The following is a 26,717-nucleotide window of genomic DNA, read 5'->3' on the forward strand; positions in this document are numbered from 1 at the left end:
AATTTAAATGTGGATACTGTACCTGAACATTTTAGCCATTTAGCCACCTTTTCTGACTGGAACTAGGAAGGAGAAGTTAAAACAAAACATTATCAATTTCTTTATTTGCAGTTCACCAGACTCAGCTTCAGTTACCCAGCCCCCCGTCTCACCATCTGTACTCAGCAAGACTCCAAAGAAGGTCCCCGCAGTATGGAAAGGCTTTGTGATGATACAAAGTGTTGCTAAGTTTGGTACCAGTGCTTACCGTGTCTCTGGGTCATGTGACGACTTACTGCAGCTGTTGCCTGACACACTGCATGTACAGGGCAGGATAGCGCATGAGCAAGTGTGGGATTACCTCTTGCAGCTGAAGAACTCCACGTCAAGGGTATGGATTGTTGAATTCTCCCTAACTGATTAGTTTACATTTGCAATATCAGTATCAAGAAGCTAAAGGTTCTTAAAGGCAATAGAAAGCTTACGCAACGAAGACGGCAACGTCGACGAAAACGTCTGGTGAAAAATGAATTTATATTTTATTTACAAATCTCGCAATTTTCTGGATGTATTCTGCTTAGTTATCGCTTTAAGAACTTGCTCCCACTTTTTATACAAAGAAAGCTTTCATGCCCTCCCTCCCGCAAAAAACAACAACAACAACAACAAAACAAAAATTAGCCGTCGTGGCGGATGTTGTTCAAAATATGCAGAAGTTGGTCATTTCATGTTGTTGTTCTGCAGAGAACCGCTATGAAATGAACCAAGATTCAAAACGCGCGTGCAGAGCAGGGCTCGAGACTAACGGTAGCCAACTAGCCAAAGGCTAGTAGAAATGCAGTTTTGGCTAGTAGATTTTGGACTTTCACTAGCCAAAATGGCTAGTGGAAATTTCAGGCAGTTTTGTGAAAAAAAAACACCGCAAATTGAAATGACTCTGAGAGAACAGAACTAACAAGTACACTGTTGACATACAATGTGGACAAGCTAAAGTTACCGAAAAGCGAACAAACGATCATCGATAGCTTCTTTTAGGACTTTCCGGTGACGAAAACAACAAGTGAAAGAAAACTGCTTCTGCTAATTATTAGCCAGCCTGGGAAATCGAGCATTATGTGTAGGTTGTAACGTTAATCAGTGATCGGGTAAGGTTGCATGAACAACGAGGGTGAGAGGCTAGGTCGCGTGCGTGAACGCTTTTAAAAAAGCTGTCATGTACACATTAAGATTCGGTTATGTTGGATACCCGAAATTATTCTGCAGTGGGTAGGAGCAAAAAAGCGAGGAAAAGACCCAATGAAGACAGCAAAGTGTCTCCATGAAAACGCAAGTTTTTGTCTTCGTGAAACACAGACTTTCCATGGATTTGGGAAGATAAACCTATTTTGTCCGATTTGTCACTGTCTTTTGTCTCCGCTGGCTTGGGAGAAAAATAACTATTCAAAGTGGCTATGAGCCACTAAACTCGGAAAAGTTATTATGAAACAAGAATCGAAAACAACAAACTGACAAGGAGAGATTTGCTAAAACAAATGTTAGTTTAGTTTCATTGTCATCTAGCTGCTCATCGAGAGCAGGCCAAAAGGGCAAGTGATAGAGTTCCCATTGGTTGCAAATCGTTTTCTTTCTTTTTTTTTTTCCTTTTTGTTTTTTAAAGGTTAGGCAAAATAAAAATATCATTAGAAAAATTAAGTTTTGGTCTATTTCAAGAAAACTGCCATTAATACAATATTTCGGCTGGTAATTAGGCATGTTAATATTATTCAACTTAACTAGAAATGTAGGTTATCAGAGGACAGGTCTAATTCTCTAGAGGCCGTAAAACACTTGCACGTATTGCGTGCCTATGTTTACAGGAATCGAGTGAAGGATGGAAGGAGTGAATTCACTTCGCCCACTAAAACTCTTTTCCGAGTTAAAAAAAGAAAACCATGCTTGAAAGTTCTGGCTAGTAGAATATTGGTTTTGGCTAGTGAAATCAAAGGTGTCACTAGCCACTAGGCTAGTTAGCAAAAAAGTTAGTCTCGAGCCCTGTCAGAGCTATTGTCGGTGACGTTCTCTTTTCTGTTACCGTCGCAGTTTGCTTAAGCTAATATGTTCCTTTGTCTTGGCCTTAAAAAAGTGTTGACATATACGAATTTTCTTTTAGGAGGTGTGTGTAATAAGATACGAGGCATCCTCTGATGATGAAAAGCTGAGCTATGTGTCCCTGTACTCGTACTTCTACAGTCGCAAGCGCTGTGGAGTGGTCAGTAACTGTTACACTGGAGTCAAGGACATGTACCTGGTGCCTTTAGCTTCACATCAACCTATACCACCAGAGTTGCTGCCATTTGATGGGCCTGGTAAGCATTTGTATATAGACTACGAGCCCTCTTCATCACTAAACTGTGTGGGGATCGGATCTACTTTTAGAAGTGCTAACTCTTCAAATGGTGCTTTATAACGTTTATAGTTTTATCACAACTTTATTAACAGGCAGACAATCCTCTGTGTTTGAGGCCGCGTGACGTAAGCGTCACGGTATGCGCTATTTGATCCCATACATTCGCTGTAATTTGTAACGATTGACCTCTTCTTGAGTCAACTGATCGTGAGAAATGCTCCATAAAATACCAAATTTCGCATTTTTTATCCAAAACTCTGATCTACTGTAAGCCAGATAAATAAAGTTCAAAAGTTCACTTACCTTTCATCTTTTGTGTGATCTTTTGTGTTTTTATGGCGTTTTGAGGCCGTTCATTCCTCGCTAGTCGTTACCGCCCCCAGTTGAGGTTAATCGTTACAAATGACAGTGAATGTATTGGATCAAATAGCGCATACCGTGACGCTTACGTCACGCGGCCTCAAACACAGAAGATTGTCTTCCGGTGATTGCAATAAAGAGAAAAAAGAAATGCAATAGGGTGTCAGCAGGAAGGAACCTTACCCTCACGTAAAGCCGACTCCCTAAAGAAAAAAAAAACCTTATTGCCTGATGAAGAATAGCAGTATGCGGTCAAAACTTCGCAATTCAGATCACAAGTGACTACATCGTGTGACAAACGATTATACTTTATTATTGTCTTTAACTATTAGCTTCCTACATTTGGCCTAACAGGTAATTTCAGTGTCTCACTCACCTGCTGACTCAACATAACAAAGCATGTACCTGATCAATTTTTTACATTTTTTCCACCCTCAGGGTTAGACGAACCTCGTCCTCATATGCTGCTTGGTGTTATTGTCCGATCCAAGGCTGTTTTCAAACGCCCGCGTGCACTCAGTCAGCGTTCATTGTCACCGCCACCAAAGCGACGAACCAGTTCAGCAAGCATCGAGACTAGCAGCAGTGAGGGAGGTACAGTGGACAGCCCAGCAAGCAAGCGAAGCGTGCTGAGTGAACTTCACGATTCACCACCAGCTGATATTGATGACATTGTGTTCCAGTACAACACCACTCAAGCCAAGATTGCCAGCAAAGAGACGAAAGATTCACCAGCTAAAGCCTCGCCTGCTTCTGAAACCTCAACACCTTCAATGACGTCTTCCTCTGGAGCCGTGACCTCTCCCTCTGTCTCCACTGACAAGTCGTCTGTTGCATCTCTTGAAGCACAGAAACAGCAGTTATTGGATCTTCAAGAGCGCGCGCGGCAGTACATCTTAGCACAGACCCAACGGAAAGGAACAGCCTCCAGAAATGAAGAACCTCAAGGGGTGAGCGAGGACAAAGACGCCCCAGACACTGCTAACGTAGAGCTTAAGGGAGGCGAGAGTAAAGTGGCTGATGATGATGATGCTCCGTATGATCCAGAGGAAGGGTTAGAGCTTGATCTGAACCCCACCGACCCCACCTCAGCCAAACCTGCAGTACCTGTGACATCTGAAGAGTCCTCTAAACCTTCTAGTTTTCAGATGCTGGTATCCACTCTTCAGAGGCTTCAAAGTGCTGCTGTTAAAAGCGTAAGCCCCCATCTGGCGGCACTGAGTACAGTGCTACCAATGGGATCTACTGCCGCATCCAGTGAGACTTCTGCAGCAGCCACAGCAAACACAACCAGCCAACCCAGGAACACACCAGGCAATGGCATCCAGTCTGTGGCATCAACTAGCAGTATACTGCAGCCTGTTGTACCAGCCAGTCGTGATTTGCAGTCAGTGTCTTCTCCTGACAATGCATCGCAACCAATAGCTTACAGTAGTCGTGATCCGCAGTTGTCAAGTACAACTGATAGACATCAAACGGCATTTGGTTCGTCTGGACACTTACTGCAGCATTCAGGTCCTTCTGACCACCAGGCAGTGTCTGCCAATAGACACATACCACAGCCGTCACCTTTGTCTGCCCAACAACCAGTTCTCAGCTGGACACATAGTGCAGCCTTCAGGTGTGGCTAAGCAGCAGCCCATGTCTGTAGGTGGACAAACACCACATTCTTCAGGTGCTGCTGACCGGCAGCCAGTATCGTCAGGTGGGCGTATAATTCAGCCCTCCGGAGTGGCTGACCAGCAACCCATGCCTGTAGGTGGACGCGTAGTGCATAATGACCCTACAGTTGGACGTGGACCACAGTCTTCCGGTGTTCCCGACAGACAGCCTGTGTCAATCGGTTTAACTGGACGCATGCCGCAGCCTGATGTTTCTACCAGTGGAAGTCTAAAGTCACCCACATCGCGTGTTCATCATCATTCTACCTCCTCTGACCAAAGCTTTCATTCCAGACCTCCCTCTGATCAAAGAGAGCAACCAGTTCCTCAGGACAGCGGTCATACCAACAGATGGAACCCATCTGAACCGCCACAAGTTACTCGTCACTTGAACAACGTCACTCAGCAGACAGGACAACAGTACAGCGGTCTTCGTCCAGAAGAGCGTGCGCGGCTGGCGGCTCATGAATCGCGCATGGAATCACGGGAAAACAGGCGAGTGCCAAGCGAGCACAGAGATGAGCATTACGAGCAAAGAAGAATGGACGAAAGGCATAGAGGCGGTTGGTACAACGAGACGCGCTTCCCTCGGGATGCCCGACCCGGTGATTCAAGTGAGTCGTGTTTCCCTCGGGATTCCCGAGCCTCCGACTCACGGAGTGACTGGCGACATCAACACAGGCCCGGACGCCAGTGGTACGATGATGAGCAGCGGCGAGACAGACACGAATATCCGGTAGACGAACGACCAAGATACGAGGAACGCAGAGGAGAGAGAAGATTTAAAGAGCATTGGAGCCGGGATAGATGGAGGCGGTGATCAACACAATGTGTTAGAGATAGTTCTATCCAAAGTTTCTAATAGTTAATGATCGTTAATTGAAACTCAGCTTATATCGGAGTCTTCCGAAGGCTTCACGAAGTTAACTCGGACAGTCGAGGCCTTGTCACCGAGTGTTTCTCGGAGTTCGGACACGTTTTTGTTAAGCATAGAATTTTACTTCAAGCCGGTTGTATTTTGTGTACAAAGCAGTCGAACGTTTTAGAAAAATCATGGTGCTGTAGAATTTTATTAAAGCCGTTTCAGTAACGTTTCTTTAACGCGTAATAAATGGTCTTTTCGCTTAACTGTTTAATTGTGACCTCCTAATTATTTTCAATAGTTGAACGCGGATAAAGAGTTGGAGAGAATGGCGGCGGGAAGATGTGAGGGGTGGGGGCGGGGTGGTGAGCGAGAACAATTTCCTTTCTATCCTTTCGCTGTAGGCTCGATTTCCGCCGCTCTGTTGTGTCCGGTCTTTGAGCCTACTTTCGCTGGGTACCCCGCTCGCACCCCTCCTGCTGTGGGCTCGCGGTCGCTTCCTTTGCTGTATTTTTTTTTTCATTCTTTTGCATTGAAAAGTAGCAAGGCTGTGAACGGTCTTGATAGGTGTGAAGTGAGATTCCCAAGGTGGATAAAACTGGTAAAGATGAAAACGTTTGTAGCAGAAAAAGTCGAAGAGGTAAGGGAGCGGGAACCGAAATTGAAATTATGTACCGGATGTGGAAAGTTCAGATACCCATGTGACTCTAGACTTTCAATAAAGTCCTTCGTCTTGTTTATTATGGCGCGCCGGGACGAAGGTCGACCTCTCGCGTCTTCGTCACTCGCACGGCCGCTTCGCGGCCTAAAAGGCTCGCTTTGCTCGCTTATTTACTGTGAAAACTCGTGAGGTCGACTTGTGGCAAGTCTAATGTGACTCCTTCCTCCCCCTCGCCTCCCGCAACCCGCTTCCCCAGCTACCAAAAGAATATAAAAGCTTTTGCCGTGGAAAAACACTGTCGCTGACCTACCGTCAGCGACAGTGTTTTCAAAATACCAAAAATATCTCAGTGAAATCACTATAGTCGGAATATCTTGTGTGCGGCAGCCTCTTGTAGATTGAAAATTTCCTCTATTTTTAACCTCCAGTTAGCGATCACTTCACTTGATCCGACGTCACTACGGGTGTAACTGTCGAGCTCTTGGTTTCTAACCGCTGATGGTTGACCAGGGGCGAACCCAAAGTCAACTATTCTGTAAAAACCACGAGGACCACGAGCTGTAATACGCCAATTCCGATATATCACTATTGTTTTAGCTCTGACTGGCTCGAGTTGGTTTACAATAAGCTAGTGGCTATTTATTTAAACATCGAATATTGATGAAATTGACTTACGCACGGTTTCGTCCGATACTCTTCGGAGATACTGAAATGAGCAAAAACCGCGTGCGTGCGTACCAAGTGCACTCGAATAGGCCAATTCCGATATATTAACATACTAACTTGGTTCCGAGGCTTGGGGGAATAAATCAAAAGATATCGCGTCGAGGTTCAGGGATGAATAAATCATTTCTTTTGTTTTATTTGTTACGGAACGTTTCTTCGGTAAAAAGGTAGATTTGAAACAACACAATCTTCTGTTATCGTAAAGCTAGTGTATAGGTGTTTTACACCTGCTCTTAGAACAAAGCCTTCGAATAAGTTATGAGCTCCAGGTTTTAAGGGCGTGGAAAGTAATATCCTCAGAATTTTCTATATTTGTATAGCTTACGTAAGTCAAACTTAGTTGTCGAAACGCTATTGGCTACAACTCGTTTATGACAATTGTCCTTTTTGTGATAACTTTGAGTTCTGCCTGTAAGCGAGTGAGTCAAGATCTCCATTAAACAGCATGTTCCTTGATGATGTTTTGGTCCACTTGATATAAAAGATCCCGGAAGGTGGCAGGGCACTTCCCGCTCAGCCATAGAGCTAAATCCCCGAAAAAGACCCTGCTACATTGGTGGAGAATCCGGGTATCAAGTGGATCAAACTACACATCAGGAATGGTAAAACTACGTCTTTCAAGCTCACCCTCAAGTGAAGTTCAAGACCAGCCAGAAGAGACAGACTCCCTCAGTGAAGCCTGACAAAGCAGTGCGTTCTCTGAGTAAATCTACATGAATAACCGGATGGACTAAGAAAGATTACTAAGATTGTGACTTTTGCGAAGATAGAATCATACCAGGACTTGACATTGAAAAATCAAGATAAGAAGTAAGAAAGGAACGACAAATCCAGCGACGGATGCCATTGACTCAAAGCTCCAGAAGTATGAGTTCGCTCAGTTTGACTTTCAGTTCTACCCCAGCCGAAGAAAAACAATGGATTTCGTACAGCACACTAAAGCGAACACTGACGTGGACGAAGAAAGACGAGATAGAAAGCCCATCGCCCGGAAAGATACTTCAATTGCAGCCCTGAACTTAATTTTATATTGAACATGTTGATAGTGTTGTGCTTGCCAATTACTAGTACAGATTTGAGATTCAATTTTAAGCTAAGCGTAATTTTGTGACATCAATTCAAGTATTTTTTTCAGTTGTACCGTTGTCGCGCATCGTTTTATTGAAGGCCAAGAGAGCCTATGTTTCATGTTTAGGTCCAGAGGAGTCCACGTTTCCCGTGTCACGAGCATCGCTAAGTTAAAAAGAAGAATTCAGTCGCTACAAGTAAGTTTGAAAAGTGCAATGTTTGTCAATTTTGGATATCGGATATTTCGGATGCCTTTTTTGGATCATCCTATTGCGTAGTTTTTCGTTCTATTAAGATTAAGAACTCTTCGTTAGTTTTTATAATCCTAAGTCTTGCTGTTTCTACTCCCAATTTCTTGTACAGCTGAGGACAGCGAAACTAAGGGGGAGGAAGTCGGAACGTTTCTTCGGTAAAAAGGTAGATTGAAACAACACAATCTTCTGTTATCGTAAAGCTAGTGTATAGGTTTTTACACCTGCTCTTAGAACAAAGCCTTCGAATAAGTTATGAGCTCCAGGTTTTAAGGGCGTGGAAAGTAATATCCTCAGAATTTTCTATATTTGTATAGCTTACGTAAGTCAAACTTAGTTGTCGAAACGCTATTGGCTACAACTCGTTTATGACAATTGTCCTTTTTGTGATAACTTTGAGTTCTGCCTGTAAGCGAGTGAGTCAAGATCTCCATTAAACAGCATGTTCCTTGATGATGTTTTGGTCCACTTGATATAAAAGATCCCGGAAGGTGGCAGGGCACTTCCCGCTCAGCCATAGAGCTAAATCCCCGAAAAAGACCCTGCTACATATTCCCCCAAACCTCGAAGCCAGGTTAAAATATTAATATATCGGAATTGCCGGGCCTATTTAAAAGCAACGGGGAGTTACGAATAACGCTGTTAAAAAAAACTAGGTTAAAAAATCTCAATACCCCAAATTTAATTCATAGGTAGAGTCGAGTTTCCCAAAGGAAATTCAACAGAAAATAAATCGAAAAAGATAAATTATGTCGCGCGGCGACCAGCGAGGGGAAGTGACCAGGCTTGCCTTCTCTTCTTTATAGTTCAGCTCTCGCTTTATTTTTTCCTTTTCTCCAATCTCCCACGCTTAACTTTTCATTGCGCTTGTAAGCGTGCACATGTACTAAGGAGAGAGGGAGGAAGTAGGAAAATTTTGCAATGTTTTAGCCTGCGGAATTGAAAGAGAAAAAATCACTCGCGCGTGACATCCCGCGAGCTACCCACTCACGTCACGAGAAATTCCAATCTGATGACGCGCTCTAGGTATTTATAGCGCTAATAACTTTCGATATATTAAAATTCAGCTTACAAGCTATTAAAAGCCTAGAGGTTACAAACAAAAGAAACGAATAAACATACTTCAAACAAAAGAAACGAATAATCATGCTTGAAAAATATCTTTTGTGTGTGTCCTCAAGGCCTCGCTACCAAGCTAAATTTTAATATGTCGAATGAAGTAGTGATAAACTTCAATCCCGCTTTCATCGTAGCGTCAGTTAAATAAGTTAGCTTACTTTTGTCTATTTACAAAAGGTAACTTACGTTTTGTTTTCTTGCGTTCGCGTGAGCAATTATGGTTAATATGGGGAGGTATAAGAACGTTTGAAAGCAGTGACAGTCACTGACCCTCTCCTCTTTCAGAGTTCCAGACGATTCTGTCGACTTGAATGAAGCTTTGTTTTCGTAAAGTGAGTTTCAGCGGGATTTGATTATCGATTGCTGAATACACCATGGCTGAAAGAGGTGAGTTCTTTGCAGTGTTTCACTGAGAAAAGAGCTGAAGTCTATGTTGCTTTTCCTGCATGCCTTCTCAACACAATTAATGAGGTTCCCTATTTACTCGCGTGATGCTCGCCATTTCTTTGAGATAATTAACATAGACCATGTATTTCGAATCATTTCGCGTATCCGCTTAGTATACTTTGGAAAATCATGGAGTGTTTTTTTTTTAAAGTGTATCTTTTTATCTGCGTATCGGTATCTCCTCTTTACAGTACTGAATAAGTACTAGTGAACCATACATGCGTGACTTGGTGACTGAGGTATGTGCACAGGCGGCCCAAGCGCACTATGTGAATTATTCATAAAGTTTCAGCGAACGTGACCCTTGCCTTTGAGCGGTGTTGTGTTACAAAGATGCGATTTATAAGGGTTTGTATGGGAACTCAACGATTTTCTTTCAAAAGGAATAATATGTAATGTTTTGCTAATAAAATCGACTAACCTTATTACCTTGTTGTATTCTTTGTTGTTTGTCCGCTTTTTAGGCCATTTTGAAGCGTTTTCGGCGAGTTAGCGCTGGCTGGTGGTGTTCCACTATAAACGAATATTTACAAACTAGTGTTATGTAAAAGACTGGGGGAGCACAGGACATCAGTATTTAATCAGTATTACCCCTCTGTAACAGACCCAGTGAAATCTGAACAAAGTCACTGGGTTGGCCAATTTCCCAATGGCTTGGCTTATATGGGCTTGTTATTAAATAGGTTTGTTCGACAATATTCACAGCGCAAAGTCACTGGGGAAGCATAAAAATAGGCGGGTAAAAACAAAATATTCACTGGGTACCGAGGATACTGAATTTTTACTGGGTAGGGGAAAATAATCCTCTGGGTGGGTTCCACTGGGTCTGTTACAGAGGCGTGTAGTATTATAATCCCAAAATATGCTCCTACAATTAAATCAATGTGAATTCGAAAATTAACGTAAAAACCGAAGATATATCTATAAATCTATTTCAAGCATACCTGAATTTTCATTTCATCAATTAAAAAGCCTCCCCAATAGTCTTCTTTCTTTAGACCCCTCTCCTGGGCTGCTTCTAAACACCACCGTAACACCTGGTCGTTCCATCCTGGCTTTTCGTCAACCTTGTTCTTGTAAAATCTGTACAATATGAAGGCTTATTTAGTTTTCAATAATACTTCAAATTCTTCAGTATGTTGTGTTAAGTTACCTTTAGGCAAGTTGTAGATAATTAAGGGCATATTAGTAGTGGTACTATTAATAAGGAGATAAAAGATTTACCTGATTGTGCGGTTGCTTGGAAGTGTAATAAATTCCCTTAATGGATCCAAAACGTGGGGGTTTTTACAATACAAGTCGATACACAATCGGATAATCCTGAAAATAAAAGTAGCACAGATTAATGCAATGGCATAAATCAGTGTATTCCATTAGGTCTGTTCTTTGGCCTGGATAGGACTGCTCATGTTATATGTTAGGTTATAGTTCATGACATTACCTTTACGTGTTATACGTGAAGGTACTGTGGTACTCGCACAAAAATATTCTACTTACTTGGGGTGCCACCTGTAACCACGCTTGCTTGTTGTATTTAAAATACGTTTCTGTTGTTCCCAGAAGCAAGCCATTTCTTCGGGTACTTTTTCCTTAGGAAGTCCTTGGAAAATGCTTGAGAGGTCGTCGTGATCCCTACTTTCGATTTCAATGGACTCTTCATGAAACTTGTCTCTCCAATACTTTTCCCTCTTTTCGGCATTTAGCCGTCGCTTTCGCTCTTGGTGGAGTTGAAGAACCACCTCCTCCTTACTTAAATACCGTTTATTGCATTTGACGTGGATGCCAACTCGTTTTTCCCGGCGTTTAAGTTTAGTTTTGTGGAGCTTTTCTAATTGGCGACACTCCGAGCACTTTGAACCCGGGAGGGAGAACACTTTACACCTCAAAGAGTAAGCTTTCGATTCTTCTTCCGCTAGGGTTTCTTGTTCTAATTCTTTGAAGGTACTGCTTATGTGTGGGACATAAACTTGGAGGGACTCTCCTAATGGGAGTGAAATTCCAGCACAAAAGGACGACTTTTCGACATAATTTATAGCAATGGCCACTCGTTCTTTAACTGGCAGAGATTGAATCCCAGGAATATCGCTCAAGTCCTTCTCGCAGCCATGCGCTTTTATTACGATAACGGCATTGGCAGAATTGGCTGGCCTTGTGACAACGACTTCTGTAGACGCTCTGATCTTGTTAAATTCCCACTTTTCCAGACGCACAAAACATATCGAATTTGGGTTGTTTTGAACCATTTTCCATTCCTTGGGAATAAATATATCTGATAGTTCATCCATTAGAGAATCGACACTTTCATCTGCTAGAGTACTGCTGCAAGATGACTGCTTTCTTTGCAAATTTAAGTACACAGTTTTTTCGACTTTTTTTGCTTGTTTACAAGCAAAAAAAAGTAGAATAGCGTTTACCTGGGCTAAAATCTGAACCGGAAGGGATTGCATTCTTGTTAACTCTCAAGGGACTGTTTTAATTTCTCAAGGGAATACTTTCCGCTGTGGGTGATCAAAGCGCGTGACTTGTAAAGTGTCACTCTATTGTTGTGATTCAGCACTTCTGTTCTTGTAGAAAAAACGTGACTTGTCAAATTTACAAACATTATATAAGAATCAAAAACGTGAGTAGCCCAAATCTTACGTCACATAACCAATTAAGAATGTAAGGGGTTCAGCGCTCGAAGGCAGCAAAGTTTAAAACGATTAAGAACGCAATTTTTACTAGTACAAGTCTTTAGGCGCTAATATTAATTTAACCTAAAATCACATAGCGAAAACAAAGACCGGTTGGACATGTCCAAGCTATTTAAAACTACCACTACGTCAGACCCATGTCACGCGATCTCTCGCTTGTAGCTATAAATAATCATTCACCTATTTTCAGTTTGAATACTCTGCGCTATGTTTGTGTGAAATATTTATTGTTGTGTTACTCAAGCGTTTGGCTCGGAGCGAGTACAAGTCGTACAATTTACCCGGAACGTGTTAAATATTGCAAAACAACGACTTATTTTCTGGATATCCCAATTTTTGTTTTGAGTTTACGGTATTTTGAGAATCGAAACGTTATCGAAACGTAAGTTGCAAGCTCAGCAAGAATGTGTCAAAGCACGGGATACACGTCATCGCGCCAGGGGAATTACCAAAAGCTTGTCGGAAGACGCTAAACGGAGAAACACAATGGGATAGCCTTTATAGTCTACTCTTTATTTTGGCGTGATTTGGCTTTCTTTTAAATGAACTGGTTTGGGTTATTTTATTGAACATTCGGAACAAAATAAATATTTGCATGCGTAAGCAGGCATTTTTCCGGCTAGGCATGTGGTTTTAAAAAGCAAAAGATGACGTGGTAAAGAAAATTCATGTCACGTTCACTCCGTGACTAACGCAAACACGACTTGTGTGTTTCTCAAGTGACTGCTTTTCTTAAGATTTTACTGTGCGGCGCCGTGCCTTTAATTTAGCCAAAGCACTGAAAGAGGTCAGGAGGTCAAACATTACCCGCACGAACACACTTAAACGTTGCTAATAGTTAACCAAAGGGAACTCATTTCGTGACAATTGATTATTTCTGCTGAGTTGCACAATTTAGGATTGCAACATCATCTAGCAAAGCGCACTATTACTAAAAATAGATTTCACCACAGTGAGTCGTGAGTCGGACAACAATTTTAGTTTTGGCAAAGGCTTTGTATGGAGGGGACACATTCTTGACAAGAAAAAAAGGGCGAGAAAGGCACAATTTGAGGCCGAGATTCTCGAAAGGCTCGAAAAATGATAGATTTCAAACATTTTTGCTATAGTAAGTGAAAAACAGATTGAAGGTATCCAAAAAATGGCCCAAAATTGAATTTATTAGTCGAAGATCCGGTAATGACACCTTGATTTCCACTGCAAAATTATTCAGGCTGCCGAGAAATTTAAGCGGCGGATAGCGAATTACTATCGAATTATATAATTGCGAAGGATAGCACTTGTATGTTTGCTTCATTTAGGCACCGGAAAGATCGTCGGTTGCAAGAAGTTCAGAATTCTTCCCGAATTTGACGGCGCTGATCGCCGGCCATCCGATCTGTTTCGACACATGATAGATAGAGGGCGAAAATATTATGCTATTCAAACGCCTTTCTAATGGAATTGACGGCGGGTTTGATTTAAATAAAGCTATTATTTATCCCCATTACTATTACAGACTGCAGCTACAGCTGCCGAGCTCGAACAGTGTATATTAAATAGTATTTGCCGCGACAATTGTGTAACGAAATTGACCTCTTTAAATATTCGGGTCAGGCAAGGGGACCGATCGGACGAGCGTTTCTTTGTGTAATTTTGTGGTGGCATAAATCTGAGGTTAGCTCTGTTGTGTTGCAAAATGTGCCACTAAGAACAGTGTAAACGCTTTGCATTTCTCATAAAAATAAATGTTTTCTTTCAGCAAATCCCGGCAGCAAATCGGGCCTTTATAATCCATTCAATAACTGAGAGTAAAACATTTTACACATTTATTGAATAATCGCTCTGTTTGACAATCCTTTTGTTTCAAACCACGGTTTGAGCTTTCTACGTTGCACAGGTAAGGCTTTCCGAAGTCCGAGCCAATCTGGCCATGGTTTTGTGAAACAATCGCTAAATATGCCTCCAAAGTGCCCGCCAACCATACATTGCTCTTACAGAGCGGTTTGTTTGTCCGAATTTTGACTCACACCGGGGGTCAAATTCTGTGACGTCATTAGTGCGCTTCGCTAATTGCAACATCATTAAATGTGTTAAGTGATATTTATAAGTGTTTTTGTAGCTTTCGAATAACAAAATGTTTTGTGAAACATTTGAGAAGAAAAATAAGCGATAGGAAAATAGAACGACGTTTCGATGACGCCATGTCATCATTATCAAGTTAAAATTATAATACGGAGTTCAGGCTTATATAGTGATGGTCAGTGATCTAGGGTGTGATAATATATTAGCATATTAAGATTTTAAATAAACAGTTTAGCACGCACAGAATCTGATTGCGTGTTAAGTTTCGGCTTTATGTTTCTAATAAAGAGCATTTCGTAAATTAAACAGTCCAACTTCGTGCGGCATTTCTTTAAAACAGAAAACTGGTCTTGTACATTGTAGACTTGCAGCTGGTGGTCTTCTTTTAAGTGTCGGTTTTGTAGCCTGTTGTGAAATTACTTCCGGTGGAAGCAGTAAACGTTAAACGTTTCTTCCGTTCAGAAGTTAATGCATCGCCATTAGAAAAATAAACAGCAACTGTTTTGCTGGAAATGTAGTCGTTAGAAATGGGATGTGTAGCCGTAAGGTAAAGAATAACGAGGAGAAGCGGCTTTTGGTAATATCCAAACGAAAATTTTTAAACTCTCAATGTGGGGTTAAGATTGCGTGACGAGACAAAAGGTAACTCTGTCGTGCGTAACCTAACCTGCGATCAGGCGTTATTTTTCTGCATTAAGCCAAGTAGAAATCTTTCTAACTCGAAATGAAACAACTATTTCGATTAAACATGTTAAAGGCAAACGTCAAAGTTTACCTTTTTTAACCAAGCCAAAGTATATGAGTCGCAAAGCACCCAGCCATCGCGACTGACAAGTACAGCATTTACTCCGCGAAAATAAAAAATGCTTGAACTGAAAGACGTTTGAATTCTTCCATGATATGTTCGAACAACAATGCCCAGGATAAACCTTCTACTCATACTAACTTCATGCAAAAAAAGTCGATATCTCGAAGAGATCTTTGATCTGGTTATTACGGGGCCCTCTCCTTGCCTTTTCCACACGGTAACCCCACGCATCTTGAACAATCAGACCCAAGGAAGAATAACCTAAGGGCGAACAATTTACATTTTCCTTCTGACTATCAGCATGGTCGATAATATCTTGACAAGTGGTAACAGAACCTTCATGATATTCGTAATGAGCCATAACCCTAGGAAAAGAACATGGGGGTTTGAGCAACAATGTCTGAAAGAAAATTCAGTTCTCAGTTTTAAATTGGTCCTCAGAAGATCAAACTTACCATATTTTCCACTCTGCTGAAAAGCCAAGTGATTTCCGTTTTTTCTTTGGAGGATAATCCTCGTCGCGGTTAGCCGATTTTGATAACATCGTTATCGGTTTGTTTTGAATACTGCAATACGCGTATACGGACGGCCAAATACAGGTCTACAGTAGACGAAATGTAGCTCTTAAAAGAACTGTTATGAATCTATCTATAAAAAAAATCTTACTGAAATCCAACGGCTAACGGACTTGATTGTTTGCGAAAAAATAAATTCTGATAAGTGTTTGAACCGTTGGAAACGAGCTGTCTGGTTTTGAAATCAGTGTCAGATCAATTGAAACCCTTTGCGGTTTCAAGTGCAGTTTCAAGTGACAGGTCACGCGCGTGGTTTCAGTTCGAATTACACGCACCGGCTCCCCCGACGGTGTCATTTTGCGAGCGGCAAAAGTAGCGACCCTCCCGTCGGGCGAATGTCATTTTGTCGCTATGACGCGGTCGCTAAGCTTTAGTGTTTGAATCTCGTAGCGCAGCCGTTCGGATTTCGGAGAATGGCGAAGTGAAGATGGGCAGAATCGAAGCAAAACGGAGCTCTTCGAGAGCCCGTGCAAGGGAATTTGGAAGCTAGCGCGAATCGTACGGTTAGAAAATTAACCTGCGGTCTAAATGGTGGCAATTCGGGGATTTTGCGTTGACTTGTTTAGAACCTGACTTTACCTGATTTGGGGTACTACCCTAACGCCAAAAAGTGCTGGCTTATTACGAAACCCGACAAGAAGGACCATGCTAAAGCTATCTTCGAGGGGACTGCGATAAACATCTCTACGCAGGGACAAAAACATCTAGGCGCCGCTCTGGGCTCTCGAGCTTATCTCGAAGAGTATGTCGATGGAAAGGTTGAGGAGTGGGTGAGCCAGGTGGTAAAGCTAGCCGAGTATGCCACATCAAACCCACAGGCGTGCTATGCGGCATTTACCTTCGGACTACGCCACCGCTGGACATATTTTCTCAGAACACTTCCTGATATAGAAGATCTATTAGAGCCCCTGGAGCGTGCTATTGCAGATGTACTAATACCATCAATCACTGATCACCACTGCACAAAAGAAGAGAGGGACCTAGTGGCACTTCCAGTGCGGCTAGGGGGGCTTGGACTTATTAATCCAAGCCAGGATGCAGCGTCCCAATTCAAGGTGTCAACCAAGATCACAGCGCCCCTAGTCGAGAAAATAATCGCACAGGATCATGAAACACCGGCTGATACTGCTGTCAAGACACTACAGCAGTGCGTGCGAAGAGAAACCAACGAAGCGCTTCAGACTAGGCTTGGCAATGTCAGGGAGTCTCTACCTCAGAAGACACAACGAGCCATTGATCTCGCAACCGAGAAAGGTGCTTCTAACTGGCTCACGGTCCTCCCATTAAACGACATGGGCTACAACCTGAATAAAGGCGAGTTCCGAGATGCTGTAAAGCTCAGGTACGACTGGGAAATTGACGACAAGCCGACAGTGTGCGTGTGCGGTGACGCCTTTACAATCGATCATGCAATGATTTGTAGGAGAGGCGGATTCATAATTCAGCGCCATAATGAACTCCGTGACCTCGAGGCTGACTTGCTTAAGATGGTCTGTAATGATGTCGAAATAGAGCCCGTCCTTCAAGAACTGACTGGAGAGAGGCTACCAAGCGGCGCTAACACAACGCCAGATGCTCGCCTAGATATACATGCCCGGGGGTTTTGGGAGAAGCAGAGATCCGCGTTCTTTGATGTGAGGGTGTGTCACCCCAACGCGGATTCCTACAAGGACCAAACCCCCAAGCAGATATACCGTAACCATGAGAATGAGAAGAAGAGGGCTTACGCAGACAGGGTTCTTCAAGTAGAACAGGGAACTTTCACTCCATTGGTGTTTACATCCACCGGAGGAATGGGCGAGGAGTGCAAGAGGTATCACAGTAGGCTTGCAGAATTAATCGCCGCAAAGAAAGGGGAGGATTACGCAACAACGGTGTCTTGGATCAGATCAAAAGTCTCATTTGCGATCCTCCGATCCGCCTTAATCTGCCTAAGGGGATCAAGAACTGTAAAGAGAAACAGGAACATTGACATTTATGATATGGACTTTCAAGTAGAGAATTCTCGTACTGCAATTTAGATCGAATATTTTTTTTTTAATATATAGTTCTTCTTTTATTATTGCTCTCGAAGTCGCTTTTACTATTTTTCTACATTTTTAAAGACACTGTTTTTATTATTATGTAAATAATATGTTTATATATAAAGTTCTTATTCGAATAGTCAAATCATTGTAATTCTTTTAGAAATTGGTTAATAAAGTGTTTATTTATTTTTTTTTTTTATTAGCTTTCGCGTGGCGAGGGTTCGCTCAGAGGTCTCCAGCCTTCACTTCGTTTATTGTGGAACACCACCAGCCAGCGCTAACTCGCCGAAAACGCTTCAAAATGGCCTAAAAAGCGGACAAACAACAAAGAATACAACAAGGTAATAAGGTTAGTCGATTTTATTAGCAAAACATTACATATTATTCCTTTTGAAAGAAAATCGTTGAGTTCCCATACAAACCCTTATAAATCGCATCTTTGTAACACAACACCGCTCAAAGGCAAGGGTCACGTTCGCTGAAACTTTATGAATAATTCACATAGTGCGCTTGGGCCGCCTGTGGTATGTGCAACTACCGCGTGGTTATGTAAACAGTTTTGACTCATGTCTTGTCTCCAAAATTAGAAGTCCTTACAAAAAATGTTTTTTTTTTATGTATTCAAAAGGCAATGCAATTAACTGAAATCAAATACAACGCCAGTGTTCAGTCTGCATCACCCGCTATTTATTTACCTTATGGTCGACACGTTGGTGCAATTGCCGGCTTGTAAAACCAACATAAACTGCATCGCACAGGTCACATTTGAAATGATAAATTATAAAATAAGGGATTGTTGGTTTACGACCAGCGGCTTGACTTCACATATTTTGAGATCTCGCTCGATCTTATGGCTGATGAAAACAGGTTGGATGGCGTTGTTGATTTGTTGACCAAGATCTTTCAGTTGCGCGCGAAGAGAATCATCTGAAGATTGATCTTTAAATGTTAAGACAACCCGAACGGGCTCTGGAGTGTTGTTGTCAGTCGGTGAAGGAACAGGTTGCTCAGAAGCTTTGATGTAGGAGGTTAACACTGACGTAACACTATTTAAACGAGTTTTTTGTAAATTATTAGATAATCTCTTTGGATTAATTAATTTATGGCAAAAATGGCTTATTAATGAAGCATATAGAGTGAAGGTATTGGCGAGCTTGCGTAGACGTGTTTGAATCACGACCAGCAACCGGAAGTAAAATATTCTCTTCTTTCGCCTTTTATTAGAGTCGCAAAAAGTATAATTGTCGCAAAACCAAAACCAAAGTAATCAATCTAGCCAGTCTCAAAGGGTACAGCAATCAAACTCGAAGCAACGTAGTCAGCACTAAGCGCGGTAAAACGCTGTATTCTATTGACAGTAGCTGTACTACCTTCAAGGAGGGCTCTTGATAAGGGGAAGGGGAGGGGGGGGGAATGGAATTATACTGGAAGATCGAAAGTACGGAGTGTCTGTCAGTGAGAGGACAGAGAAGAACGAGCAAACTAAAGAGAGTCAGGAAACTAGATTTACATCAAATTAAGTAGCCTGCAGTCCACGTGGTTTAGTGAACAGGGCACAAATCCGTCGCACAACTGCTAAACCGCTTGTTCAGTGGGCAGTAAATTCAGAGAGTGCGTATTAGAGTCTTGTTACAGCTTTTATTCAGTTTAGTAATTGTATTTCATCCTTTAATAGGAATGGAGACAGCTCATGTACAACCACACCAGAGTATTACAAGGGATTCGAAAGATACACAGCGTATAGAATATTTTAAACAACGTTTAAGCATTGCCAAGGAAAAGGGAAATAAAACTGAAGTCTTTCAAGCATATCAGGATCTTGCTGCATCGTATTATAATCTTGGAGATTACAATCAAGCCATTGAATATCTTAAACTATGCTTAAGTATTGCCAAGGAGGTAGGAGATAGAAAACTGGAAGGAATAGCGTACGGAAATTTGGGTTTTTCCAATAACGAACTTGGAGATTACAAACAAGCCATTGAATATCTTAAACAATGCTTAAGTATTGCCAAGAAGATAGGAGATAGAAAACTGGAAGGACAAGCGTACGGACATTTTGGTACTTCCTATTACAGACTTGGAGATTACAAACAAGCCATTGAATATCATAAACTATGCTTAAGTATTGCCAAGGAGATAGGAGATCGAGAACTGGAAGGACAAACGTACGGACATTTTGGTACTTCCTATTACAGACTTGGAGATTACAAACAAGCCATTGAATATCTTAAACTATGCTTAAGTATTGCCAAGGAGATAGGAGATCGAAAACTGGAAGGACAAACGTACCGAAATTTGGGTGCTTGCTATAACGACCTTGGAGATTACAAACAAGCCATTGAATATCATAAACTATGCTTAAGTATTGCCAAGGAGATAGGAGATCGAAAACTGGAAGGACAAACGTACCGAAATTTGGGTGGTTCCTATAACGAACTTAGAGATTACAAACAAGCCATTGAATATCATAAACTATGCTTAAGTATTGCCAAGGAGGTAGGAGATAGAAAACTGGAAGGAGGAGCATACGCGGTTATGGGTTTTTCCTATAACATTCTTAAAGACTACAAACATGCCGTGGAATACAATAAACTAAGCTTAATTATTGCCAAGGAGGTAGGAAATAGAAAATTGGAAGGAATAGCGTACGGAAATTTGGGTGATTCCTATAACGGACTTGGAGATCATCAACAAGCCGCGGAATATCATAAACTTAGCTTAAGTATTGCCGAGGAAGAAGGAGATAAAATTGGAGAAAAACGAGCATACGAAAGACTGGAGAAATTGTCTGGTGATCTTGGAGATTTTGATCAAGCCATTATATACAATATACTATGTCTGGACATGGAAGAAAGGGCTGGAGTAGAACGAACGCGTGAAGATTTGAAATATAAAGACATAGCTGGAGAAGTTTCATATGGCAGTTTAGGTAACGTATTACGCTGATCCTGTTCAAACCAAGGATTTTTCCATTGCTGTTCATAAACTTTTTTATTTTAAGTCATAACAGATACACGTATGATAATCTTAAGTATTTTTAATGAGCTTAAGTAGAAAGGTTCATCTGGATAAGTACATTCCATTTTAAGTGCGCCTTGGATGTCGCATTTTGTTAATGATTCATTGATTTTATTTCATGTACTTTTTAAAATTCAAAAGTCGCCATGATGTTTTCTTCCGCTTTAATTTTTGTGTATACCCATTTTCACTTGAATATCATCGGCTTAAAGTCTGTATTTTTGCAAAATTTTATCCCATAATGCCCAAATCAACAATAGGCGAAATAAAAACCATTTCACTTTAACACAAATATCATCCTTTGGTTTCTATTTGTAGTTTTGATTGTCAGATAAACAAAGCTAGAGAATTTAGGCACGATAAAACTAATTTCTTAGTATACAATTTTTGACGGAAATTTTACACATAAAAAAAATTAATTTTGAAATTTGTGATGGCAGACGTTTCATACCAACGCATTGACGAATAACAGTTTTATAGCTAAGGTGTTTTCTTTCCTTAGAGAAGCAATCATCAAGATTAATAAGATAGGTTGAGAAGGATTTGGGGTACGACGACACCATTTTAACTAGCAATGTTCTTTTAATGTTCCACATCCAAAGAGTTATAGCTTTTTAAAAATGTTTCATTTACAGTTCCAAATGAGATTAAAGCACGAGGATTAAGAGCAAAGCTTGCCTATGAACATGCTCTGAGGATTGGAAAGGTAAAGGTTTACCGAGCCCGTATCATGTTTATCGGTCAAGATCGCGCGGGAAAGACAAGTCTCAAGAAATCCCTCCTAGGTATGCCATTTGACCCCGAAGAGCAGAGTACTGTTGGAATTGAGGTCGAACCATCGTCATTTAAAGTTGACGTTGAACAGGCCAAAGACTGGCAGCGCACAAATGACAAGTTAGGTGTGTCTCAATTTGCACAAGAGCTTGCGAGGATGGCAGCTGTAGAACTTGACAAAGAAGAAGCAAATATGAACTTGAAAGCTCAAGATGTGCCAGAGGAAAAGAGATCTCACACGAATCAGGTTGGTACACACAGATTATGTAAATGCGTGTTGAAAGTGATGCTAGTTTAATTTTTTGGCTTCGAGAAGCAGAATTTCATAGAGCATGACAGAAAAACACAGTTTTTTAATTATTTCTGAGCGAACTTATTAACTAAAAGGCATCAGTAAAAAGTTACCTTTTTTGACCGTTTTAGGGACCGGTCAATATTTATCGCCTGAGGGGGAGCGGAGGATTTTGGGATAAACATGTTGAAATTTAGGTGATCCCCCCTTTAAACGTTATTCCATGAAGTGATCCCTCCTTATTACTATTGATAATTTTCGTGATCCCCCCCTCCCCCCATCGATGTCTTTGAATCTGTCAGAGGAATTAGGGCGCATCCAGAGGCGTGCAATGCGTATAATTTTCCCAAATTCAGGATCGATACAGAAAGGCATTAGAAGAAGCCAGTATCCCTACCCTAGCTGGCAGGCGTGATTTGCTTTCTAAGAGCCTATTTAATGACATTGCAACTACAAAAAACCACAGACTAGTCAATCTGCTACCTGAAGGGCCAACCAATTGCAACAACCACCAACTTCGAAACAGGAGAGTGTTCGACACGCCTGTATGTAAGACGGACCGTTTTAAAAATTCTTTATTATATGCAATAGTTTAAATTAAATTGTATAGATCGATTTTAATAGTTTTTAATATTTTTTAATGTAAATAGCTTTTAATATTTTTTAAATCCTGTACATACGTTTTATACATTTTTATAAATTTGTAAAAAAAACGCATAATTCAGTCCGAGGACTGCCAAGTGTAATAGTTTTTTTTAATAAACGATACTTCATCACGCACAAGGTTTTAGCTACTGTTATTTAGGCTGAGTTTTTGACAATTTTTTCTTCTTCTTCTCTTCTTCTTCTGTGGAAGTTTTTGTTTTCAATTTATTTTTGTTTAAACAGCAAAAGGGACACTTTTGCAATTTTTTTTAAAAAAAATCAGTCAATAGGGTTCATAGCTATGTTATTTTTACATAAATTTAAGGTGGCTCTGAACCCTACCTGGAGGTAAAAATAAAGTCTGCATACGAGCCTAGTGGTCCATCAGGCCGGAGCTTAGCCCGGTTACTTTGGTATTTATACCCCCCACCCTCCCCTCCCAGGATCAGATGCTTTTATTTTGGCGGTTCTCATCTATATTCCTTAGGTGGAGAGAGGCACTGTGAGAGTAACGCAGTCCCCCGGCCAGGTCTCGGACCAAGACCACTCAATCCGTATTCCAGCGCATTAAAAATTCGACCACCGCTCCTCCCCCCACCGGCAGATTTTCTCTAAAATTTTCAAAATTATTTCTTTTGTCAATAAGACAAAACTATGTCAAAAATAAAACTTTTAACGAGTAGTTTAAAGTTATCAGCCAAAAATAGACAACAATAGGGTATTTTGACCTTTTTCAGGTTGCCGTGTCCACACATTTTGACGTCATTTTGACCGCACTCTGTTAATTAATATAACTTTACTGGTTTAAAGTAATCGTGTTTCAGTCACATCATCTGGGTAGCTAGCGCGCTGTTGTGGAATGCCGAAGACGGAAAAGTCTAAAGTATTGGAAGCCACCTGAAACCAACGAGCAAATTAACTGTAAAGGCTAAAGTTACTTTTCTTAAAACTGTCTATAAGTTATGTAATGATCGCGATCTTCTTTTAAAAATAAATAATTAACAATAAATAAATAATTTTTTTGATATTCAGAATAATTGAAATAAAATCTTTGGCAATTACGTTACATCAATAACTTAACATTTTGAGAAATTTTATTTTTTTTATTAGGTTGTTATCAATGAAGATAAGACCAGCCACAAGGATTCAGCCATGTCCTCATCATCCGACAAAGTAGAAAAAGCTACTGCCAAGAATGATCATGATGATCATCATACTGATGGAAAAAGTGAAAATGCAACAGAAGTCCCTCAGTTGATGATTGATCCTGCTTTGCCTCCAGAAGAAGTCCCTAAATTGAAGATTGATCCAGCTTTACCTCCAGAAGAATTCACACAGTACCTCATTCAGCATCTGGAAGGTTTAAACTTGCACACCGATAGCACGTCAACAGAGCCAGTCGTCGATGTAGATCTGTGGGACTTTGCCGGACAGCATCTATATTATGCTAGCCATCCAGTATTTTTGTCTCGAAGAGCAATATACCTCCTCGTGTGCAATCTCAGCAAAGGATTGAACGACACCGCTCAGCCTTCTGTCAGACAAGGAATTCTTGATGTTCGTTTGGAAAACCCAAATGGTGAAACAAATCTGGATGATTTGCTGTCGTGGCTTGTTTCAGTCAGTGGAATCTGTCCGACAAAACAAGAAATAGCCGAGAAAGAGCTTCCGTATCTCCGCCCTCCAGTATTCATTGTAGGAACACACGCTGACAAACCATTTCAAGAGGTCAAGGAAATGGAATTACAAATTCAGAAGGAAATTTGTGGAAAGGGCTATGGAAGCCATGTGATCCCTGGTTATATTTCCATTGATAACACGCAATCTTCGTCAGATGCTGGAGTTAATGAACTGAGGAAAGAAATCATGAAAGTGTTGAAGCAAGAGCCATACATGGGGGAGGAGGTACCTGTCAGGTAGGTCGGTTAGTTTCTTAAGTGCTCGCCAGCTGTACCATTTCTGCATTTTATCAATATTAGTTGGCCATTACGAGTATCTGATAGATGTAAATTTTAATTTTGGCTGTCAGCCGAGAAAGAGGGCGTTTGTTAAACTGATACCTTAGATTCAAGATCTGGAAAATTCACTAATGGCTGAGAAATTGATTGAAATTTTAACTGGTAGTTGGAATTCCAGTACTACCTCCTATCGAGCTTTCAATGGTATAAATTAATTTAAATTGTTACTAATGTCAATAATAAAATAAATAATTAAACAAACAAACCCGGCGACAAAAAAAACCAAACAAAAAGTAACTAATAAATAAATTAATTAATGGTTACTTTGATTTGGTCCACAGATGGTTCAACTTTCAAAAGGTCGTTGAAGCTTTAGTTGCCGAGAAAATATTTTTCTTAAATCTCAAACAACTTCAAACCATTGCCCAGAAAGTGTGCTTCATCGAAAGTGAGGACGAGGTTGACATCATGCTGGATTTCTATCATGACCTCGGCATGATTATCAAGCACCGCAGTACAGTTGTTCTGCAGGCTCAGTGGCTGATTGACGTATTTAAGCAGCTGATAACCATTCCACGATACGAGGACATGGTAAGAAATGTTAAATGTTTATGTTTCTTACTGCCTTTTTTGTTAAAAAGGTGAAGGTTTGCAATAAAAAATTATATATTCTACTCTTTTCACGGTGCTTCTATAAAGCTGTAGCCAGCAGATTTTTAAAAGAAACATAACGCGTAAATTTGTCTACGAACGGGGAATAGATAAAGCTATAATTATAATGCATAAGATGGCCCTCATTGAGAAATTTTGGCCCTTCAGATCAAGGGAAAGTAAGTCAGTGTTTGGGGATTTAAGGTTACATTCCTGTCTAATGGGAAGTTAGAGGGCCATTTATATCATCAAAAACATGGAAACGAGGCTAGACAGGCTAGGGTGGCTTTTTCCATACAAATCTATTAATTCTAAAGAGTCACAAATCCGCGTCAACCAAAAAATACTGAAACTTTTCAAAGTTGCATATTATTTCGTATAGTTTTCAAGTGACAACATCAGGATTTTAGAGAGAAACATGACGAAAAACGAAACAACAAAGACAATTACAATGGCCATTTTGCCTCCTGAATCAACTTTCAATTTATTTTTTATCAAAATCCAGTTGATAACCAAATAAGTGTTTTTGCCCGCCGAGGCTACACAAAAGTTCGTTTTGATCTTTAATATAACTTTGTAAAAACGCGTTCCATTATTTTGCATTACTTCCATTATTTTGTCTTTTGGCAGAATTCCAAAGACCGCAACGATTGGGAATGCCTAGAGAGGAAAGGAATTCTCCACAAGACACTTGTTGACCGCGTGTTTTCCAAATTTATCCAGCAAGGCCTTGTCAAGGAAGACATCTTGGACATGATGGAGCGGTTTGGTTTGATCGCCAAGTTTTCAACATCCCCAAGTGAGGAAAAGTACTTTGTGCCATCTCAACTTAAGTGGCCACCTGAAAAGCTTTGTGAAATGGAACCATCGCCCTATGATCCATGCCCTTTATATCTCGACTTTTTGAATGGTTTTGTCCCTCACGGACTTTTCTACCAGCTCGTTTCACGTTGCATCCGCTGGTGCTCTGAGAATGGATTTAAGCAGCCACCTACCCTGTTCTGCAATGGAGCCGGGTTCTTAATCAAGAAGCACTTTTTCTATCACCTAATTCTTTTTTGCAAGAAAAGGTTTATCAAGATCATCTTAAAACAGATAAAACCAACCCGTGAAGCACCACTGGCTAAAGAGGAAGAAGTAACAATTCTTGTACGAAGACTTTTGGAACAATCTTTGCAAGATTTGTCACTTGAGCTGCCTTGGCTGGGAAATTTAAAGTATAAATTTCGGGTCGCATGTCCTTATTGCCCGAAGGAAGAAAAAAGTTGTCACAAACATGACCAAATCTCTTGCGCTAATGACGACTGCTTATGTCTCCTTAAAATGGTACCACCAGAACAGCTGATGTGTGAAGAGAGCTTCTCTGTTGAAATGCGAATGGTTCCTGGTATAGAAAAATGGTTTTCGTCTGAGGTTAGTTTTCAAGAATAAACTGTGTGTGCATACAACCCCACCCCACCCACAAACTTAGGCATTTTCTTTTTACTTTGTCATCGAGGGTGGGTTTTATGTCCCCTATTTTTAAAAAAGTGGAAGGTCTGAAACATTATAATACAGGAGCTAAAACCCAACCTCGGTGTTGCTCCCGCATTCGATTTTGTTTTTATTAACGTTATTTTAAATTGTACATTATTTTATTTGTTATGTCATTGTTTTTCGTTTACTTTTGTGTTTTCGTGCTATTTACAT

At 40.8% G+C, this 26,717-nt stretch overlaps 4 protein-coding genes across 13 annotated transcripts in view; 3 read left to right on the forward strand and 1 right to left on the reverse strand.

The window, feature by feature from the left end:
- Window positions 1-26,717, forward strand: part of LOC144666872 (uncharacterized) — a 93,352-nt gene that overhangs the window by 55,795 nt on the left and 10,840 nt on the right. For 2 of the 10 annotated variants that reach the window (XM_078528285.1, XM_078528284.1), the window contains exons 3-7: window positions 19,363-20,619; window positions 21,344-21,729; window positions 23,530-24,335; window positions 24,719-24,968; window positions 25,659-26,441. In XM_078528285.1, coding sequence (XP_078384411.1) covers window positions 19,363-20,619; window positions 21,344-21,729; window positions 23,530-24,335; window positions 24,719-24,968; window positions 25,659-26,441 — 3,482 coding nt within the window. Of the gene's footprint in view, window positions 1-111; window positions 242-3,163; window positions 3,285-9,132; window positions 9,251-9,300; window positions 9,461-19,362; window positions 20,620-21,343; window positions 21,730-23,529; window positions 24,336-24,718; window positions 24,969-25,658; window positions 26,442-26,717 lie in introns of those variants that run through there. The other 8 variants (XM_078528282.1, XM_078528283.1, XM_078528281.1 and 5 more) reach the window with 8 other exon arrangements.
- On the forward strand, window positions 3,961-5,510 carry LOC144666644 (uncharacterized). Its single transcript, XM_078528039.1, has 2 exons — window positions 3,961-4,112; window positions 4,174-5,510. The coding sequence occupies exons 1-2, from the start codon at window positions 3,961-3,963 to the stop codon at window positions 5,204-5,206; spliced, it is 1,185 nt and encodes a 394-aa protein (XP_078384165.1). The 3' UTR covers window positions 5,207-5,510.
- LOC144666905 (uncharacterized) lies at window positions 10,147-11,877 on the reverse strand. Its single transcript, XM_078528345.1, has 3 exons — window positions 11,018-11,877; window positions 10,745-10,840; window positions 10,147-10,603 (listed from the first exon to the last, which is right to left on the reverse strand). Exons 1-3 carry the CDS (start codon window positions 11,803-11,805, stop codon window positions 10,450-10,452), a joined length of 1,038 nt encoding a protein of 345 aa, XP_078384471.1. The 5' UTR covers window positions 11,806-11,877; the 3' UTR covers window positions 10,147-10,449.
- On the forward strand, window positions 15,387-17,866 carry LOC144666645 (uncharacterized). Its single transcript, XM_078528040.1, has 2 exons — window positions 15,387-15,434; window positions 16,227-17,866. Exons 1-2 carry the CDS (start codon window positions 15,387-15,389, stop codon window positions 17,679-17,681), a joined length of 1,503 nt encoding a protein of 500 aa, XP_078384166.1. The 3' UTR covers window positions 17,682-17,866.

This window comes from Oculina patagonica, chromosome 9, assembly GCF_052425735.1.
Source record: "Oculina patagonica isolate OP01 chromosome 9, crgOcupat, whole genome shotgun sequence".
NCBI classification, from domain to species: Eukaryota; Metazoa; Cnidaria; class Anthozoa; order Scleractinia; family Oculinidae; genus Oculina; species Oculina patagonica.